The sequence below is a fragment of the Oncorhynchus masou genome, chromosome 9, assembly GCF_036934945.1.
Source record: "Oncorhynchus masou masou isolate Uvic2021 chromosome 9, UVic_Omas_1.1, whole genome shotgun sequence".
Classification (NCBI taxonomy): Eukaryota; Metazoa; Chordata; class Actinopteri; order Salmoniformes; family Salmonidae; genus Oncorhynchus; species Oncorhynchus masou.
Window position 1 is genome coordinate 57654075 of NC_088220.1, and position 20764 is coordinate 57674838.

Below are 20764 nucleotides of genomic sequence, written 5' to 3' on the forward strand. Positions count from 1 at the left end.
GCATATCAACCAGATGTGCACCTGTGTAATGGAGCAAAAATATAAACGCAACATGCAACAATTTAAAATACTTGACTGAGTGACAGTTAATATAATGAAATCAGTCAATTGAAATAAATGCATTAGGCCCTAAATCTATGGATTTCACATGACTGGGAATACATATTTTATTTATTTATTTATCCGTTAGTTTACCAGGTAAGTTGACTGAGAACACGTTCTCATTTGCAGCAACTACCTGGGGAATAGCAACTACCTGGGGAATAGTAACAGGGGAGAGGGGGATTAATGAGCCAATTGTAAACTGGGGATTATTATATGCATCTGCTGGTCACAGAAACCTTAAAAAAGAAAGGTGCGTGGATAAAAAAAAATGTACAGTGTCTGATGTGACCACCATTTGCCTCATGCAGCATCACACATCTCCTCCGTATAGAGTTGAGCAGGCTGTTGACTGTGACCTGTGGAATGTTGTCCCACTCCTCTTCAATGACTGTGTGAAGTTGCTGGATATATGCTGGATACATGCAGGAACACGCTGTCGTACACATTGATCCAGAGCATTCCAAACATGCTCAATGGGTGAAATGTCTGGTGAGTATGCGGGACATGGAAGAACTGGGACATTTTCAGCTTTCAAGAATTGTCTACAGATCCTTGCGACCTGGGGCCGTGCATTATCATGCTGAAACATGAGGTGATGGCGGCGGATGAATGGAACAACAATGGGCATCAGGATCTTGTCATGGTATCTCTGTGAATTCAAATTGCCATCAATAAAATGCAATTGGGTTTGTTGTCCATAGCTTATGCCTGCCCATACCATAACCCCACCACCCCCATGGGTCACTCTGTTCACAATGTTGACATCAGCAAACAGCTTGCCCACACAACGCCATACACGTGGTCTGCGGTTGTGAGGCCAGTTGGACGTACTGTCAATTTCTCTAAAACGATGTTGGAGGAGGCTTATGGTAGAGAAATAATATAACATTTTCTGGCAACAGCTCTGGTGGACATTCCTGTAGTCAGGATACCAATTGCACACTCCCTCAAAACTTGTGTAATCTGTGGCATTGGGTTGTGTGACAAAACTGCACATTTTAGAGTGGCCTTTTATTGTCCCCAGTACAAGGTGCACCTGTGTAATGATCATGCTGTTTAATCAGCTTGTTGATATGGCACACCTGTCAGGTGGATGGATTATCTTGGCAAAGAAAAATCCTCCCTAGCAGGGATTTGTGCACAACATTTGAGAGAAATAAGCTTTTTGTGTTTATAGAACAATTCTGGGATATTTTATTTCAACTCATGAAACATTGAACCCTTTACATGGAACAATTTACATGTTGCATTTATTGTATTGTTCAGGGTAGAACCCTCTGCAAAAGGGTTCTACCTGTTCTACCTAGCACCAAAAAGGGTTCACCTATGGGGACAAACCGAAGAACCCTAAATGATTCTACTTTTTCTAAGAGTGTAGATAGTCTGTAGAGCATCTACAGCTGGACTATCCAAATAAAATGTTACCATCACTTGGATATAGAGTGCATTCGGTAAGTATTCAGACCTCTTGGATTTTCCCACATTTTGTTACATTACAGCCTTATTCTAAAATTGATTAATGTTTTTCCACATCAATCTACACACAATACCCCATAATGACTAAGTGAAAACAGTTATTTTTGTAAGTTTTGCAAATTTATTAAAAAAGAAGAAGCTGAAATACCTTTTTTAAGTATTCAGACCCTTTGCTATGAGACTCGAAATTGAGCTCAGGTGCAGATCTGGGGAAGGGTACCATTGAAGGTCCCCAAGAATACAGTGGCCTCCATCATTCTTAAATGGAAGAAGTTTGGATCCACCAAGACTCTTCCTAGAGCTGGCCACCCGCCAAACTGAGCAATCAGGGGAGAAGGGCCTTGGTCAGGGAGGTGACCAAGAACCCAATGATCACTCTGACAGAGCTCCAGAGGTCCTCTTTGGAGATGGGAGAACCTTCCAGAAGGACAACCATCTCTGCAGCACTCCACCAATCATGCCTTTGTGGAAGAGTGGCCAGACGGAAGCCACTCCTCAGTAAAAGGCACATGACAGCCCGCTTGGAGTTTGCCAAAAGGCACCTAAAGGACTCTCAGACCATGAGAAGCAAGATTCTCTGGTCTGATGAAATCATAATTGATCTCTTTGGCCTGAATGCCAAGAGTCACGTCTGGAGGAAACCTGGCACCATCCCTACGGTGAAGCATGTTGGTGGCAGAATCAAAGTGTGGGGATGTTTTTTTTTACCCCTTTTTTGATCTTGTCTCTTCGCTGCAACTCCCCAATGGGCTCGGGAGGAGATGGTCGAGTCAAGCGTCCTCTAAAACATGACCCACCTAACCACACTTCTTAACACCTGCCCGCTTAACCAGCCACACCAACGTGTCAGAGGAAACACTGTTCAACAAGGAGTTGCTAGAGCACGATGAGACAAGTAAAGCCCCCCTGGCCAAACCCTCCCCTAAGCCAGATGACACTGGGCCAATTGTGCACTGCACTATGGGACTCCCGATCACAACCGGTTGTGATACAGCCCGGGATCAAACCTGGGTCTGTCGTGATGCCTCTAACACTGAGATGCAGTGCCTTAGACCACTGCACCACTTGGGAGGCCCTTGTGGGGATGTTCTTCAGCGGCAGGGACTGGGAGATCAGTCAGGATCGAAGGAAAGATGAACGGAGCAAAGTACAGGGAGATCCTTCATGAAACCTGCTTCAGAGCACTCAGGACACCAGACTGGGGTGAAGATTCACCTTCCAATAGAACAACAACCCTAAGCACACAGCCAAGACAACACAGGAGTGGCTTCGGGAGAAGCCTCTGAATGTCCTTGAGTGGCCCAGCCAGAGCCCAGACTTGAACCCGATCGAACATCGCTGGAGAGACCTGAAAATAGCTGTGCAACAACACTTCCCATCTAACCTTACAAAGCTTGAGAAGATCTGCAGAGAAGAAATGGGAGAAACTCCCCAAATACAGGTATGCCAAGCTTGTAGCATCATACCCAAGAAGACTTGAGGCTGGAATCGCTGCCAAAGGAACTTCAACAATTTACTAAGTAAAGGGTCTGAATGCTATATTTTTTCTTTGCTTTGTCATTATGGAGTATTGTGTGTAGATTGATGAGAACTACAATATACAATATAATCAGAACTACAATATAATCAATTTTAGAATAAGGCTGTAACGTAACAAAATGTTGAAAAAGTCAAGGGGTCTGAATACATTCCAGACGCACTGTAAGTTGCTATTCTTGAAGCTTTGTTTTAATTTTCTTTATATCATAGCAACATGTCTTAATAGACCACACACTGACATACGCTTCGGCTTGTGCCTTCCTCAGCGTGTGTGTGGTGGCATGATATGTGTACGAGAATCAGACCTGTTCTCATAATGCCATGGATCCAGGATTTTTATGTTTGTCTGTTTTTTCATTTGTAGGGAGGAACATCCAGCCAATCATCATTTGTTCAAATGCCAGGTGAGAAAAATCTCTGTGAAAATGATGTAATTATTGATGAGTCCCACTGACCTATCAACTCTCCTAATAGTGTTTGAGGTAAGGGAGGTACAGTATTATAGAAAACAGCTTTTAAATGTCACATTTACAAGCAAAGTTCTGAAAAAGTAGAATAAAACCCATTTACTGGTGAAGACTTGTGAAGGCTTGTTTCGATGTTAACAGTAACCACCAGAGCTTTGAATGTGTACTCCGATTATATTGTATGCTTTGTTCTGATAGCTACCTGCTGCCTAGATGGAGCAGCAAGTCTCCAAAATGGGACGACAGGTCTCCTAGATGGGGCAGCAGGTCTCCTAAATGGGACGACAGGTTGCCTAGATGCGGCGGCAGGTAGCTTAGCAGTTAGAGCATTGGGTCAGTAACCGAAAGCTTGCTTGTTTGAGTCCCTGAGCCAGCAAGGTGAAAATATCTGCCGTTCTGTCCTTGAGCAAGGGAGTTAAACTCCACCCCTGGGGCTGATGACATCGATTAAGGCAGCCCCCAGCACCTCTCTGATTCAGAGGGGTTGGGTTAAATGTGGAAAATAAATTTCCATTGAATCCATTCAGTTGTGCAATTGACTAAGTATCCCCCTTCCCTACCTGCAGGCTATAAGTAAAGTGTTTCCATTTAGCAGACACTTTTATCCAAAGTGACTTACAGTAGTGTGTGCATACATTTTGGGTGGCCCCAGCCAGAATCGCACCCCACAATCCTGACGTTGCAAGCACCACGCTCTACCAACCGAGCCACATAGGACCACTTCTAACTAATGTTTTCTCCCTGGTTCTCTTTACAACAGGGTCTCACATGATCCCGAGCTACTACGGCATGAGGCGACCTTTCATCTCCGACTCGGACTTCTCTCCCAAGCAGTTCTCGGGCGAGGTCTACTCCTCATCCCTGGGTGGCAAGCCTCTAGGTTGTGACCCATCGGCCATGTCTGGCTACCCGTCCGTCATAGACAGCTACTACCCGGAAACGTTCGGAGACTACCGTAGTGCAGCCTTCACCACCGGAGGGAGCTCTATCTTCCCCAGCTCAGCCCTGTCCACTCTGCTACCACCTTTCTCTGGAGAGTCCCCCCACTTTCTCCTGGTAAGTCAATCTGTCAGTGTTCAGTACTAGTGATGGAATAGAACTGTTGAGCTATGGCTTTACATTATGGGCCAGTTTCTCAAACATGGTTTAAAGTCTAGTCCTGGACTAAGAATTGTTCAAGGCTAGGCAAAATCCAGGAAACGCACCCTATGTGTTATTGTTTTTTATGTGATGTGAGATGGCGCAAAGCATGTAAATAGGGATGGGGGCTGGAGCGGATAGGGTACATCCAAATGAGCACACATTTTACACAAGCACGATGGAAAAAATGTATCTAATTCCACAGGTGAGAATTGTGTCCCTATGTTACTTATTTGGGATCAAACCCAGATCTGTGCGCTACAAGGCTTTGTTAGCCCACTGAGATAAAGCCTAGACATTAGCTCAGTGAGCCAACATGTATTCAGGTCTCCAGCAAGGTTAATCATCACACAAGCATGGTTCCTAACCATCTGTTACACATACATCTTAGGGCATTCTGCAATCGGAAATACCAACAAATAAGAGTAATTTCTCCATCATCTCTATTCTTTTCTCTGGCTGTTGCTCCTACAGAGGGATTCATGGGAGCAGCCAGTGGCAGACCCAGTGACCCAGGGAGAGGGTTTGTGTGCAGACGGCCTGACCTCTGTTCCAGTCTCCCTGCCCAGCCCCGACCCTCCCGGGAGCCCGTCACAGTACCGCTGCTCCACCCGCAGCTCCTCCATGGCCTCGGCACAGCCCTATGCCCTTCACCCTCTGGAAGAAGTACACTACCACACCTCTTACCCTGCTGCCTCCACTTTCACATGTCCTTCCTATATGACTGTCTCCAACGACCTAGCCTCCAAGATGGCCCCTCTAGCTAATGAGGACTCTGACAGTACCCTGGCCACACATAGTGACACACACTCGTGGGTGAAAGAAGATGGTGGAAGCTCTTGGTCGCCATATGAGATTCGGAGGTCTTATTAAATCCATTTGGAAACATCCTGTCCTTCAACAGAAAACCAAAACAATGCAGATGCAAGTGACTCAGCTCTTTGTGGTCCAAATATTGACTTTGTAGACTTTGCTAATCTTTTTCTAGAAGTACAAAGTGGAACTTTTACTTATTTGACCCTCCTAAGTCCCCTGGTGACATTATGGTATGTAAGAACTAACTCACTGGGCACACAATGGTTGAATCAATGTTGTTTACACGTCATTTCAATTAAATTATGTTGAACCAACTTAAAATAGACATTGAATTGACCTCTGTGCTCAGTGGGAACCCTTTGCATGGGCACGTGACAATGGACCAGTTGGATTCTGTGCCTGTGTTCAAATGTTTGAAATAGATGTGTTTTTATGTAGTCATTATATTAGGAAAACATCATTGTAATTGATATACTGCCATTGCGACAATTGCAATTTGCATTTATTTTTTGCTGAAGGTCGTTTTACTTTAACCTTCTTTACTTTATCGCATCTTGTTGTCAGCTTTAATAACCAAATCAGAGTTTATCCAACTGTATCTACTTCATGTGAGCATTTACTCTGTGAAGCTTTGGTAATGAATGTGTATGTTTTTTCTCATCTGTTTTGTATATTTTAGGAGCTTGTTGCAATGCATTCATTACTAGTAATAGGCAGCAGTGACAATTCAAAGAAAAGTCTTGAGTATAACAAAAGACAATCAGAGATGACCATCTACAGGATTCTTCAAGAAGTGAGTGGGAATCTATACCTGAATATTTTACATTCAGAGACAATGCAAGGAACGGAATTGGTCAATAGATGCAAGTGATTTATCATACTCACAGTTCCTGTGTTTTGCTTTACATTTCAAGAAATAAACAACATAGATAATGTTTTGGGCAGTAGAATGTGTATTATAAATCCAATATAATAAAAGAGACTGCAATAAATGCATGAAAATGGAACATATGTTTTACACATGAAAAAAAACAACGATTTTGTCTCTACATTCAATTAAGACGGAGAGCCCACTTACGTATATCCTACTCTAGATGGCGCAGTTGTTTCATGTTACCTCTTCCTCTCACCGTACCAGCGTAATGTGTGGGGAGGAAATTGCAACCCCAGAAATAAAACATTAAAACATTGTAACGTTAGATATTATATCAGAACACTAGCATGATATTCTTGGCACTTACGATAATGGGCCAAGGTCCTACTTTATGGAAGGTGAGAAGTTGGTAAAGACACCAACTCAACTACCCAGTGGAGATGATGGGCTTTGAACCTACATGATAGGATCATTGCATAGGCCCCTACCAGTATAAATCAGGAAAGGCAATAGATTGTATTGGGCATATAGTGTGTGTATTTTCTCAATATATGAATGATGATAATGATATATGATACCCCAAAACGGAAAGCTAAGCTATTTTAATTCAAACTAGGTATATGTTTGTGTTTATTGTTTGCTATGTTTGTAAATTGTTATTCAAATGTAGGCTAACAATGGCAATGGATGAACACTTCTATGAAACGGGTTTATCTAAGGAAATGTGCTCATGTTTTCTTAAAATATTTGAGTGAAAATTGCCTTCTGATAACATGTTGTTTGTTCATATCATATGTATTAAGTTGTAAACTCTTCTACATAAAAACAGGCATGGACAGTAACCCTATTCCAATAAGTCTATAAATTGAAAATACTTTGCCGACATTTAAGTAGGCCCAGGATACAAAAGTAGAGCAATCAAGGAGTCTCCTCATTGAATTCAAATTGTATCAGACATATATAAACAGAGTTTTTGCATTGAAACTCATTTGTAAAAAGCTTTCTGGATTCGAATGATGCTAGGCTACTTTATAGATCGTCTATAGACTCTTTATATTTTATATTATAAAGTAGCCTAGCCCTGGGATGTCAATTCAGGTTTCACATGTGAATGACTGAAACATTCAGTCTTTATGGTTATATGAATAATGAATATAATGAATGTAACTAAACTAAATAATGCTAAAACCACTGTAATATAACTGGTAACACATGGGTGACGTGAGCTCCGGGGATGGGGAGCATGCACTTGCTGAAGGAGCAACGGTGTCAGTGATGGCAGAAATGGCTGCTACTATATGCCACGCCCACAGCCGAGACATTTAATATTTTGTTGTTTAAAATAAGACTAAAAATGTATGGTCATAACGTGTTGATGTGCTTATCCTTCCTGAAATACATATGATCTGCGATGTGTAATGGTTGGTGATGTTTAGATAGAGCATCTTACCGTTACTTTCCTGTAGGGCCTCATTATGAAGGGGAACTGACGGCCAGATTGGCAAAAGATGGATAAAATGTTTAAAATATCAACTTCTTTTCGGTTTGGGTATAAAATAGTGCTGTATTCTATTAAATAGAATGTTATTTTAAGTGCATATGTATTGATTTATACTGAAAAATATGTATTTTTGTGTAGCCTTTGAATATTCAAATTGAAAGTAACGCGCAATCAAATCATTGTCAAATCATTGAGTTCTAGGGGTTTTAAAAAGTAGGCATGGAGAGAAAATTTCACAAACTAATACATCCCTAGCTATATTAGGATATTATTGTATGCTCTGAGACAGTTTTAAGACTTGTGTGTTGAGAATTTGTGTGATTTTTATGAATATTTCATTATAGCCCATATAACTGAGCCAGAAAAGGACATTGTGGAATCTCATAACTGCTTTTCTTCCAGGACTCTTTCTTACATTTTACAACATGTCTGGTAAGTTCATCAATCCTTTTTCTTCTGATCATGGTTCTCTTTTACGTTCTTCCTGAAAGAAAGAAAAAATATAAATGTTAGAACAAAACGATTAGAAATAATTGACATTGCACAACATGCTGTTTTAGTTTCTCGGGGAAATGCGAGGTTCTCATGAAAACCTTAGAGATAAAGAATGCAATTCATGTTTTAACTAAAGAGTAATGGAAACTATCCTTCAACAATGAGCTCATGTGGATTTATGCCATGCCTATTACCTGCATGATGTATGCTATTTTCGATTACAATATTTTTCAATTGAATCGAACAACGTTTTAAAATAGGGTTTTGCTTATTCCTTAAACATCACTACTTTGGGCCACTTTGCCCAGGTTAGGGCGTGAGGATAACTTAACTCAAACGCGATTTTATTTGCATTATTTTTGTCGATTAAACTGTAATTGTAGTCATTGTAATTACACTGCAGTATGTAAACTCACAAATGGTCATTTTAAGCAGTAATCAGTGGCATGTGTATTTTGGGCAGCTTTACTATTTGCCACATTTAAGACAAATCATGATCTGACATTTCAGTATATGAATATTTAAAAGGATGGGTTTGACAGCCAAGCACACCTCTTTGGATTCTGCCGAGGCAGCTGCTATTATATAATCGCCTTTACCGCCAATTTTGCAGTCTCTGACTGCCTTAATGAGTTCTACCATTGTGTGGCGTCGTTTCTGTAATGACTTTAGTCATTGGAGTAGAACGTTATACCTCCTTATATTTAGAAGTAAAGCCATGACATACAATTGAAGGCGTACATATATGAGTACCGTTCATTTTAGCATAAAAATCCCAAAGTTATGCTACTGCACTAACACGTGTTAAGAGTGGGTATTGGCAACGGCTCTAACCTATCGGCCTCGTACAGCCTAAATTAGTCTGCAATTTAATTTAAAATGCAGTCCTGCTTCGATGGATGCGTTTTACATAAAACTGAATTGCTTCACTGCATAATTGTCAGGCTTGGAGCTTCAATAGGCAAACGGGAATAATTATATAATCAAAAAACTTGTATTTATTATAGGCTAAAGCTCGTATTGTTATCCAATAGCCGACAAACAATATGTAGGCTAAGTACGGTGCGTAAAAGTAACTTACTTTTATAATCGGACGTATTTCTCAAGCGAAATCTTCCATTTTCACCTCATTTTTGCGGGATTTGTGGAGTCCTTTGGTTTCTTTGTTATTGACTCTTACGAGGCCGCTGTTTGCCAGCTTTATCTGTAGCCTAACTTTACTTGCCTTCTTTCACGGAATATGCTACTATCAGCCCCTTTCATGGATCGCAACGCTTAATCTGTGTTTTAGGCCTATGTATAGAATTAAAATAAATATATTATCTAAATAAAATCGAGAAGTTACACTCACAGTATCATTTTAGCACAGGTTTTTCCGTTGTGCTTGAAATGAGTGTGAAGGCAAGACCACTGTATTGACAGTGAAATTCGAAACCCGGTCTCTGCGGTGCGAGGTTCTCGCAGAGGTAGACTACAGGGAAGAGACTATAGACCGAGGTAGGACAATAATAGGACATTTCTGGCTTTCGCACCGGCGAGTTTGATACAATAACTTGGGCAACATTTGAGGGATGCATAAGGACAGTCGTTTGTTCATATTATTTACAAATAAGTCTAGGTGTAATACATTATATTAAATACCCGGATATACAAACCATCTTTTGTATCCGTGTGTTTTTAATAATTTTAATATTTGTAATAATTTTCCAATGTTTTTAATGATTTAGTAGGCCGAATTAATTGTTGCGTGAAAGTATGTAGCAGGCAGTGAAAGTGCTCGAGAGAGGCAGGGTTGGGAGCATTCCGTTTTTTTGTTAACAGTAAACACCGATACAATGTTTTTCTCTTCTGACAGATAAGCCAAAGGTGTACCAGGGCGTGCGGGTGAAGACAACTGTTAAAGAGTTGCTGCAACAGCAGAGAGCTCTCCAGACAGCAATTAAAACAGTTAGAATGGTAATTATCACCTTACTCTCTCTCGTCTCGCTCTGACTGGCACGCAAGGACTTACATACGCACGCATCGGGGGGCACACACACAAGGACACACACACACACACGCACACAGTCTCAGCATAGTTGGAGGTGTTGCTCTCTCCATGAAATCCCCATTGCAGTAACTTCCTCCTCACCAACCTTACCCCAAACACAAAGTTCCATGCCTCATTAATGATTCACCACCAGGTCTACTCTCCAGTAGCCTATCAGTTGATAATCGTTTAGCAGTAACAGTGGGACTTGTTTTCCTGTAGGAACTGTAGCAGCTGTTTTATGTGATATTTTACAGTAAATTCAGATGCATAATTCAGAAAAGATGTCCTTATGATGTCTTTATGGCAACTGGCAACAATTGGCTCAAACACACACACTCAATCAACCCTCCGAAATGAAGAGGAAGAATAAACACATCGGCAAATGCCATTATTATGCTATGCAGTGCTGTACAGTACTGGGATGAAAAATGATGAAAAATAACCAGCACAAAAATCGAACTGTTGTAAATCAACGGGGACTTATGTTTTCTCTCTGTATCCCTCCTTTTGTCTTTTCCTAAATGAATAGAAATCCCAGAGCTTGGCGAGTCAGGATGTTTGCGTCTCCTCCTCCTTGCCAGGTACGTTCCAATATGTCCATATATTAGTCAGTATTTATACACAGCATTCCATTGTCTTGATCGCACAATGATTGTATGGTAAAGCATCACCATGGAAAGTCCAGAATCAATGTTCTATAGTAAAAAAGTAATGCTCTTGACTGTATCCAAACCTGCTAACGAAAATACATGTAGCCTACAGTAAAGTACAGTACAATCCTTTTGACATGTCCAGTGGGGGCGTTGCAGTAAACCATCATCAAATAAACAAGCTTCGATCAAAAAGGCAGGAGGCAATGCATTATGCATCATACACGCAAATAGATAAATAGCTGTCAAATCCACAACATAAGCCTATTATAAAATACAATCTGAATTGCACATCAGATTCGGTCAGGTAAATATCTAGATTGACACTTACATGGAGAATCAACGACCACAGCAGAATAGTTCGAAACATATACTGGGACCTTTTTATAAACTTGCATTCAAATGTGTTTTTTAGCTGTTGGTTGGTGGTGCCGTGACATCACTTCTGGAGTCTTCAATTTTTTAAATGGCCCCTGCATGTGTTTATGTATGCAACCTCGGACTGATCCTTCTCGTTTATTCCTATAGGCCATTATTTTGATTATTTCCCTCAAGAGATGAATTCCAACGGCAGCTTTCAGCCGCGGGCCTTTCCAGACAGCAACGTTCAGATGGAGAGCTTCGATAATCAACAATTGATAAGCATGATGATGCCCAACGAGACCTACAGCAGTGGTATTATGTATCCCGCTACTTCAACAAAACTTTGGCCCCAGGAAAATCACTCCCTGAATATGGACTATTGCGTCAATGGCATGGTATGCTTTATTCAAATTCGCTTGCGCAATCACCTGTCTTTGCAATTACCAGCCGTCAGCTGAAATATTTGACAAAGCTCAGGCTGTTTGTTCGTCCGTCCAGAGAGTTGGCTCGGAATAGAACATGGTTTGGTTATACTGTACAACAATATTAATGCACATCTCCTCTGGATTGTTTTTCAGGCTCCCAGCTCACCATCAGGTTCTCTAAATATGTCAAGTCCGGTCGATTACAATAGTTATTCGCCACAGGAGTCTTACTCTTCGTCGTGTTACAACTCTCCGAACAGGATGGACTCGAGTTATGGGTTTGTTCCAGAGCACTACCACTACCAGCACTGTAACCTCCAGCACTGCTACTGCCGGTCCCATTGGTCGGGTACACAGGAGAGCATCTCCACTCCAGAATACGCTATTTATGGCACAACAGACTGTGTACACGCCTCGCCTGTGGATGCCAGCTATTTCAGGCGGGAATTGTCAAGTTCAGAGATGTGTTACCTTTAAAGATACTCTCGGTCTTTGTTTTCTTTGTAAATACAGTAGAATGTACAGTGAAAACAATGTCTGTAATGTCAAACGGTTGCACGTTTGACACTTGTTTTAAGATGTAGGCCTGCTTTGCATATCGGAGTGTTTGCTGTCAAAGTTTCCTCGGAGTTTCTGTTTTTGTTATGATTGGAAGAATGCTGTTAGAATTCATGAGTTTGGCTAAATGTTGCAAATGTATGGGCTTAGAGCTATCTAGTTAGTTACTGACTGTGATTTAGATATATAAAAACAAATCTTTTTTTACAAGAAAGTATATATTTTTTTATGGATGCATTCATTTAGTGAAATAATTGAAAGGCCTACCCAAAGTAAATTAGCAGCATCATCCCCATCAACTCAATGTTTAGTTTCCCTGTTCAGATGCACACAGAAACTTAGTTAGAAACATTAACTTAAATTGAGTTTTTCAAGTCATTGAATCATATTTACGGCTAAAACCAGCCCCTTGTTGGACCCAAATAAAAACCACTACACCTGCCACCACATTAACTAGATTGAAAGATAAATGACAATAGACAAGCGATAATGATAGATAATTAATATCTATAGTGCTTGTCGTTACAAAAATAACCGGAAAGACCCTATAACAACTGAAGACAAACACAACAATAAGGTTAATATTGACCGTTCTTGATGTGGAAAATGGTCTCCCATGGAGGCACACGCAAGTCCACGTCACATCAGGTCACATCCAACTCAAGAGACGCCTGTCTCCACTCTCGCATCCGAGCGCACCCTCCTCTGCATCGGAATCACTATCTTCTCGGAGGCCGAGATAAAGCAGGGCTAGAAGTAGGCCTGCCTTTCCAAAACATTACATATGACCAAAAAGATGAATGAATAAAGGAAATAACTACTTGAATAAGGACTTCATGTTTTTTATTACACACAACAGATCAAAGGGGGCATAATAAATGCGCACGAGTTTTGCGTAATATAAAGCATCATCCAGCGGCTGCCAATTGCATGCGCAAATCAGAAATATGACCTTAGGGTCAGAATTTATTCATGTACATTTCCCCCCAGAAGTTTACTATCACTCTCCTGTCTTACATTCTAAATGTTCTGTTAGATCAGCAGCAGCAGCCATTGTTAATATAGCGTAGGCACGCATCCAAAATCAAAACCTTGTCTTGTATGCAGTCTGCAGGCATAATGCAGCACATACAGTACCTGCTGTGGTCCTTGACCTCTTATGACGTCCAACTCATGAACCAACCAGTGTTCTGGGATAGTGATCTTGTGAAGGGTTCAGTAAGATGTTTCTTTTTGGATTTCTAAATCCTCAGTAGAGCACCTTTTTCTCTTTTTATACAAGCTGAGCTGAAGCATGTCTGGGTGTGCTCTTATTCATTAGAATGGAGTTAATAATGAGGGTAACGCTAGTGTTTTGTCGTGTCATCAGGAGATCCTCAGAAGAACCTATGAGATACTAGACTGAAGGTGGAGAAGGGGAGGAGGAGAGATGCAATTGCAAACACTGGAAACAAGGAGAGTAAAATATTTGAAAGAGGGGTCTTCAAGTATGGTCCTTTCTCCTGACCTTGAGTTGATGGTGAACTTCATATGAAATTAAAGAAATCCATAGGGCCTATGAGCCCCAGTTACAGTAAATGCTGGGCCCTAATGTCATCACTGCTGTCCTCTGCAGAACTGGGTTCAAATAGCATTTGTTTATTTTTTAAGCTACGTTAGCTGTGCTTGATTGAGCTTGCCTGGCACAACTGAAACAATGGAATTGTCCCAAAAGTATAAACTCACCTATCTCACACTCCAGGCAGGCTCAATCAAATACTCAAAGTACAGTATATGAAAGGAAATACATATGAACCCTGGTAAAACTCTTACTGGCAACTCATAGGTTCCTGGGTTTCTATACCAGACAATTGGAAAAGTTTGCTGTGGTACTCAATGGCCTAAATTAGCTGTCTTATAACTTAACTGACAAATGTGACAATGTGGTTTGGTACTGTCTTGAGTTCTGGTATTGGTGGGAGTGGAGGGGAGGCAGGATTTTAGGTACAAGCAAAGACGGTTAATTGTATGAAAAGGTAGTTCCCCAAGAACACTGTGTAGCTTTTCATAAACAAAGCAGGCATCGTCCCTAATATAGAACAGCAACCTCATCGCCCATCACATTCAGCCCATCTAACTGTCTCAAGCCCATAAACCCTTTATAAGGTCTATGAATGCTTCACAAATAATTCATAAGCAACTGAAAGTGGCCCCACTATAACATAACTTGGATAGTTCAGCAAAATGACACATTTACATATTGAAATCTCTACCTTAATCATACTTAGAAATTAGTCTGTCTGGTCTCAGTCTTTTCTATTTAGATAGAATGGGCTGGAGGAACTCCATGCATTAGAACAATATTGGGGATACTGGTCCCTTTGGGATAAGGAACAACCCTCCATTTAATATGATCAGTTTTTTAATTTAGGTTTATTTTTGATTATATTTCCTCCTTGCCTCCTTCTTACAGCTCCCTTTTTACACCTTTCATTTTGAGGATAATATTTTCTTCTTCATTTGTCTGGACAGTCTCGATTTGCAACATAAAGACACAATGAAAAGAATAATGAAACAATTACCAAGTACCAGAACATTTGTTCTGTAAAATTTCCCAATTAAAATATATATATATATATTTTTTAATGGGGTTTTATCCTGTACCAGTTCACTGAGAGTCAACACTCACTTAGGTGAAAAGGAATGTGTCAAAGTTTTTTATTTTTTATTCTTGGGTGTGTTCAGTGTTCCAAAGTCCCGCTACTCTCATGCCAAGTGCCTGATTAACAGTCCTCTGTGGAAGTCCCCTGTTACACATTGTTAATCCTGATCTGCCCAGATCAACCTGCACTGTCACATGCCAAAAGTCATGAGCCACCAGTACTAAAGACTCTATGACAGAACACTGCTATTGAGACTTTATTTTTTAGATAATTTATCTATTAACCGTACCAAACATACAGTATTGTTAGGATATTATTTAAAACATTTGGCATTTATGGGAAGCTAAGAGATAATTTACTCTCTGGGAGTGCTGTTTGTTTTTATAGAGTCTGTGTCATCATAGCCAGTGCTCATTTCCAAAGAACACTACTTCATTCAAAATGTATGTTACAAATCATCCTAAACTACATTAAGTGAGCTACACATACACATCGGGAAGATTTGAGCATGATATTTGAAACATGCTAACTTGAGGAATATTGACTTGAATGTTTTTGGACAGTCACCAAATGCATTCAGGTAAACAAAACCAAAGCTTGGATTGCTGTCTCCCCTTTTCCGAAGACTGCTTCCAGGGTAAGGAAACCATAATGCAATTTAGTCATTTGGGTGAACTGTTCTTTTAAAATGCGTTAGCTGTCAGCTACATAGTAAAACTAATAAAAACCCTATTATGGTACACAAAATATATTAAGGTTCTCTTTTTGATAGGTTCATGATTGGAACATACACCACTACTCAAAAGTTTGTGGTCACTTAGACATTTCCTTGTTTTTGAATTATTATTTTTTGTCCCTTAAAAATAACATCAAATTGATCAGAAATACAGTGTAGGTATTGTTAATATTGTAAATTATTATTGTAGCTGGAAACGGCAGATTTTTAATGGAATATCTACAGTGGCGTACAGAGGCCCATTATCAGCAACCATCACTCCTGTGTTCCAATGGCACGTTGTGTTAGCTAATCCAAGTTTATAATTTTAAAAGGCTAATTGATCATTAGAAAACCCTTTTGCAATTATGTTAGCACAGCTGAAAACTGCTGTTCTGATTAAAGAAACAATAAAACTGGGCTTCTTTAGACTAGTTGAGTATCAGTCGCATCGGCATTTGTGGGTTCGACTGCAGGCTAAAAATGGCTAGAATCAAAGCACTTTCTTCTGAAACTCGTCAGTCTATTCTTGTTTTGAGAAATGAAGGCTATACCATGCAAGAAATGTCCAAGAAACTGAAGATCTCGTACAACGCTGTGTACTACTCCCTTCACAGAACAGCGCAAACTGGATTTAACTAGAATAGAAAGAGGAGTGGGAGGCCCCGGTGCACAACTGAGCAAGAGGACAAGTACATTAGAGTGTCTAGTTTGAGAAACAGATGCCTCACAAGTCTTCAACTAGCAGCTTCATTAAATAGTACCCACAAAACACGTCTCAACGTCAACAGTGAAGAGGTGACTCTGGGATGCTGGCCTTCTAGGCAGAGTTCCTCTGTCCAGTGTCTGTGTTCTTTTGACCATCTTAGTCTTTTCTTTTTATTGGCCAGTCTGAGATATGGCTTTTTCTTTGAAACTCTGCCTAGATGGCCAGCATCCCGGAGTCGCCTCTTCACTGTTGACGTTGAGACCGGTGTTTTGTTATTTTATGGACAAATAATGTGCTTTCTTTCAAAAACAAGGACATTTCTAAGTGACCCCAAACTTTAAAACGGTAGTGTATATACTGTTGAGATTGAGAGTGATTGTTTTAGGACTGGCCTGTAACAGTTTACCCTGGAGCTGATCACATGACAGTAATTACCCTTGCAGTACCTGTCATTTCAAACAGTTGCAATAATTGATTGATGAATGTGGGAAAATAAGGTGCAAACCCATGTGTCTTAACGTGATCAGTAAGTGGGATGTGTTTATGATGAACGAGTCAGTTTCCCCCTGAGTCGCCATTCAAGGTTTGAAAAGAAAGTGAACAGCATCTCACAGTTTTCTGCTCCCACAAGTCATCTTTATTAGTGAATCTCATTCCAACATGAGTGCACCGGATATGAATTCCTGAAGTACCACTTTGATATCAAACAATTATAGAACTTGATGTAAAATAGCACGTGGCAATAAGAAACAAACTTACTCCAGTACAGTATGTGTATGTATGTGTACATTTGAAAGTCACAGGCACTGATTCACTGTTCATACTCATTCACAGCGTTTTCTTATTTGTCTTTGGGTTGGGATGTTTGCTGACTTGACACAATGTCACTTGAAAGGACTGTGTTGATGTTTCCTATCAAGTCCTTACTTGTGTATAAGGAAGGCGGACCAAATAAAAGTATTTCAAAAGGTTTGATATCTGCACAAACTGTTAAACATGTTCCTTCTGTTCGAACCATAAGGCCTTTCAATACTGATCAAATAGAGGAGCACATTCATCTGTTGCTGTGATAACACCTTCACACCCATGCCTGGGGTATGTGGCAGGTAGCTTAACGGTTAAGAGCACTTGGCCATTAACCCACAGGGTTGCTGGTTTGACTCCCCGAGCCGTCTAGGTGGGCCCTTGCGCAAGGCACTTAACCCTAATTGATCCCGTTAGTCACTCTGGACCAGAGTGTTTGCTAAATAATGGTCAGAGGAGAGATCTGTTCCTGAGAAACATTATGTCTCCAGATTTTATTTGAATACATACAAATGTTTTTCTCCTAATTTCATGTAACACATTTATAGTCTTGTTTTTTTTTTCATTTCAGGTGTTTGCCAAAGCAATATTATTATGACTTTTATGTTAGCAGTTCTGCTTTTGAAAACAGAAAAAAACAAGTTATGTGCCTCTACAAATGTAGGCTCACTATCTGTGCATCATAAAATATGTTTATCTGCAGGCCCAGTTGGTTAGCAAACTTTCTCAACCGAGTTGTGATCATCTGCATGTGGGCTTGTTAGGAAAAGAGCATGCAGAGCAATGTTCTCTGCGAAGTCAAGATCCTCAAGCTCTGGGAATGGAGTCCTATCCTATCCTAATGGACCAGTCAATAGCAACCATTAAGAGAATGGGTGCGAGAACGCATACTTGGGGTACACCACAGATGACGGTGAACCCGTCTGTTCTAGGGTTGTTAACGAGAATGGCAAATTCAAATTCCCTGTAGAAGTAGCTAACGAGTAACAAGTTTGTGGGCGATGCCATGAGAGGTCTTTCCAAATGCTGTTTCTCAGCACACTGTCGAAGGCATTTCTGAAGTAGATCAAGATTAGGTATAAAGTGACTTTCTATTCCAGGCATAATGTGGTCCATGCAGCCACTCCCTTTTTTTGTGAAAACAACTAACCAGATAGGACTAGTCCATAGGGATTGTGCCCCAAGATAAACTCCCCTATGTTTTCAAACCGGTCTGTCAGTGCCTTTCGATGCAATTTCAGGGGTCGTCTCAGCATGGTTCGCGTCAATTCCTTGCCTTTTGACCAGTCCTTAGGTATTGACAAGTCACCATTGTAAATAAGAATGCATTCTTAATTAATTTACCTGTGTAAATAAAGGTAAATGATTGTCCCTAGATGAATTCCTCAATGTTTCGAACAGGTCTATACCGAACAGTGTTTGTTCCTTTTGAGAAATGTGTGGGTCAGCAAGGCCATACATGTTTGTTACAAAGAAATTGGCCTGATGAGCACACCTGTGCTCTACCTTTCAGAAAGTGTGCCCTCTAGCACCAGGAAGCCAGAGCAGGGAGAGAAGAGAGGTGCTGCCCCATACACACCACTGTGACACCTGCAATTCTAATTCTGTCTTGTGAACTCCCCTCTGGGGATGCAAACTCCATATATTTTTTAATTTATTTTTCCATGCAAGTCAGTTAAGAACAAATTCTTATTTTCAATGAAAGCCTAGGAACAGTGGGTTAACTGCCTGTTCAGGTGCAGAATGACAGATTTGTACCTTGTCAGCTTGGGGATTTGAACTTGCAACCTTCCGTTTACTAGTCCAGCACTCTAACCACTAGGCAACCCTGCCTCACCATATGTGCTGGTGCCACCGCTTTTACTATTATTATTGCATTGTGTCAAAAATCTAGATTTTCCGACTCTCTGCTGTTTTAGTTCCAGACCTACTACCCAGTTCTCTTTAGTCCTTACAGACCTTTTAAGCCTCCGGCCAATAACTTGCTTGGTCTAGGTGTCATAGTGATACAAATCTTCACTACTTTGTACAATTATTTTTTATGTGGCTTGTCCCTTCACCTATAAACAAGCTGATTTTATTTTTGGCCTGGTCCAAGTGTAATTTATATTTTACTTCTAGGTTTTTGGGTATGTGGTGTGTAATTTTTTTTTATCCTGTTTTTCGATCTTTGATTTTTCTAATTTTAAGTCTGATCTTTGCAGTGATGAGGTGTTTGTTGCGCTATCTGTTCCCCTGTAAGCTCACGTGTCCAGTAGAGGTCTTTTCCATTTGCCATTAGGCCTCATCATCCACAGTACATATTTTCCCAACAAGTCCCAGTATAATTGTGTCCTGACATATTGCTCTTTGAAGACTAGGGATGTTTGAGGGCAACTTTTACATTCCCAGTGTTGCAAGAGGGCAAGTCTGAGCATGAGATGTGCTCATGGCTATTGCATTACCAATATAATGTGTTGATGTAAGATTTTTTTCACAGATAATTTCTCCCAGTAGATGAATATGCAGGTTGGTCTGAACCTGTCTGAATGTATCTCTTTTTCCTTTTATCATTGTAAGGACATTATCCCTCGAAGGTTGATCGCTTGTCCATTTGTACCTCAATGATATACATTCAGGTCCGTAATTATTGGCACCCTTGATAAAGGTGAGCAAAAAATACTATAAAATAAACATAAAATATTAAATGAGATTGGAGAACATATTGGGAGGGGTCTTAGACCATTCCTCTATACAGAATCTTTCCAGAGCCTTGATATCCTTCATCTGTGCTTATGGACTGCCCTCTTCAGTTCAAACCACAGGTTTTCAATGGGGTTCAAGTCCGGAGACTGAGATGGCCATTGCAAAATGTTGATTTAGTGGTCAGTTAACCATTTCTTTGTAGATTTAGATAATTGCTTGGGGTCATTGTCTTGCTGGAAGGTCCACTTGCGGTCAGGTGTCAGCTTTTTGGTAAAAATGTCCTGGTACTTGGTAAAGTTCATGATACACAGTTGACCTTAAAGGGGTAATCAGCAGTCACATCATCCATTTTTGGACTTCCTTATTAATGAAATGTTCATATTGATTCTTGAAGAACATCATTCATTTTATTTAACTAGGCAAATCAGTTAAGAACAACATTTTAATTAGAATGACAGCCTGCAAACAGTAGGTTATCTGATTTGTTCAGGGGCAGAACAACATATATTTTTTTTACCTTGTCAGCTCAGGGATTTGATCTCTCAACCTTTTGGTTACTGGCCCAACGCTCTAACCACTAGGCAACCTGCCGCCCCCTCAATATGAAATAGGAGGAGATGGGAGATAAACTATTTCAGGTTGCTTTCTCAACCATCCCCTTTCACTTTGTTCATTACTAGAGTTTTAACATGTGTTGATGCATCAGCTTTTTTCAGGCCCAAATGAGTTAAAGAAGATGGCCTGACAACTTTTATTAATGCACAACAC

The 20764-nt window shown here is 40.4% G+C and overlaps 2 protein-coding genes and 1 long non-coding RNA gene across 4 annotated transcripts in view; 2 read left to right on the forward strand and 1 right to left on the reverse strand.

The window, feature by feature from the left end:
* LOC135546314 (POU class 2 homeobox associating-factor 2-like) overlaps positions 1–7969 on the forward strand; it is a 15959-nt gene extending 7990 nt beyond the window's left edge. Inside the window, exons 3-5 of the mRNA XM_064974646.1 lie at positions 3485–3524; positions 4348–4643; positions 5202–7969. Of these exons, the coding sequence (XP_064830718.1) occupies positions 3485–3524; positions 4348–4643; positions 5202–5600 (735 nt within the window). The 3' untranslated portion in view covers positions 5601–7969. The remainder of the gene's footprint in view (positions 1–3484; positions 3525–4347; positions 4644–5201) is intronic.
* Positions 1–9701, reverse strand: part of LOC135546316 (uncharacterized) — a 27387-nt gene extending 17686 nt beyond the window's left edge. The window contains exons 1-2 of one of the 2 annotated variants that reach the window (XR_010456563.1): positions 9495–9701; positions 8334–8402 (exon numbers count right to left, since the gene is read on the reverse strand). This is a non-coding gene — a long non-coding RNA (uncharacterized LOC135546316). Of the gene's footprint in view, positions 1–6401; positions 8403–9494 lie in introns of those variants that run through there. The other variant, XR_010456562.1, reaches the window with a different exon arrangement.
* linc.pou2af1 (lnc RNA pou2af1) lies at positions 8147–12658 on the forward strand. The gene is made up of 5 exons (XM_064974648.1): positions 8147–8350; positions 10269–10369; positions 10975–11026; positions 11624–11853; positions 12037–12658. The coding sequence occupies exons 1-5, from the start codon at positions 8344–8346 to the stop codon at positions 12358–12360; spliced, it is 714 nt and encodes a 237-aa protein (XP_064830720.1). The 5' UTR covers positions 8147–8343; the 3' UTR covers positions 12361–12658.
* Positions 12659–20764: the final 8106 nt, after the last annotated feature.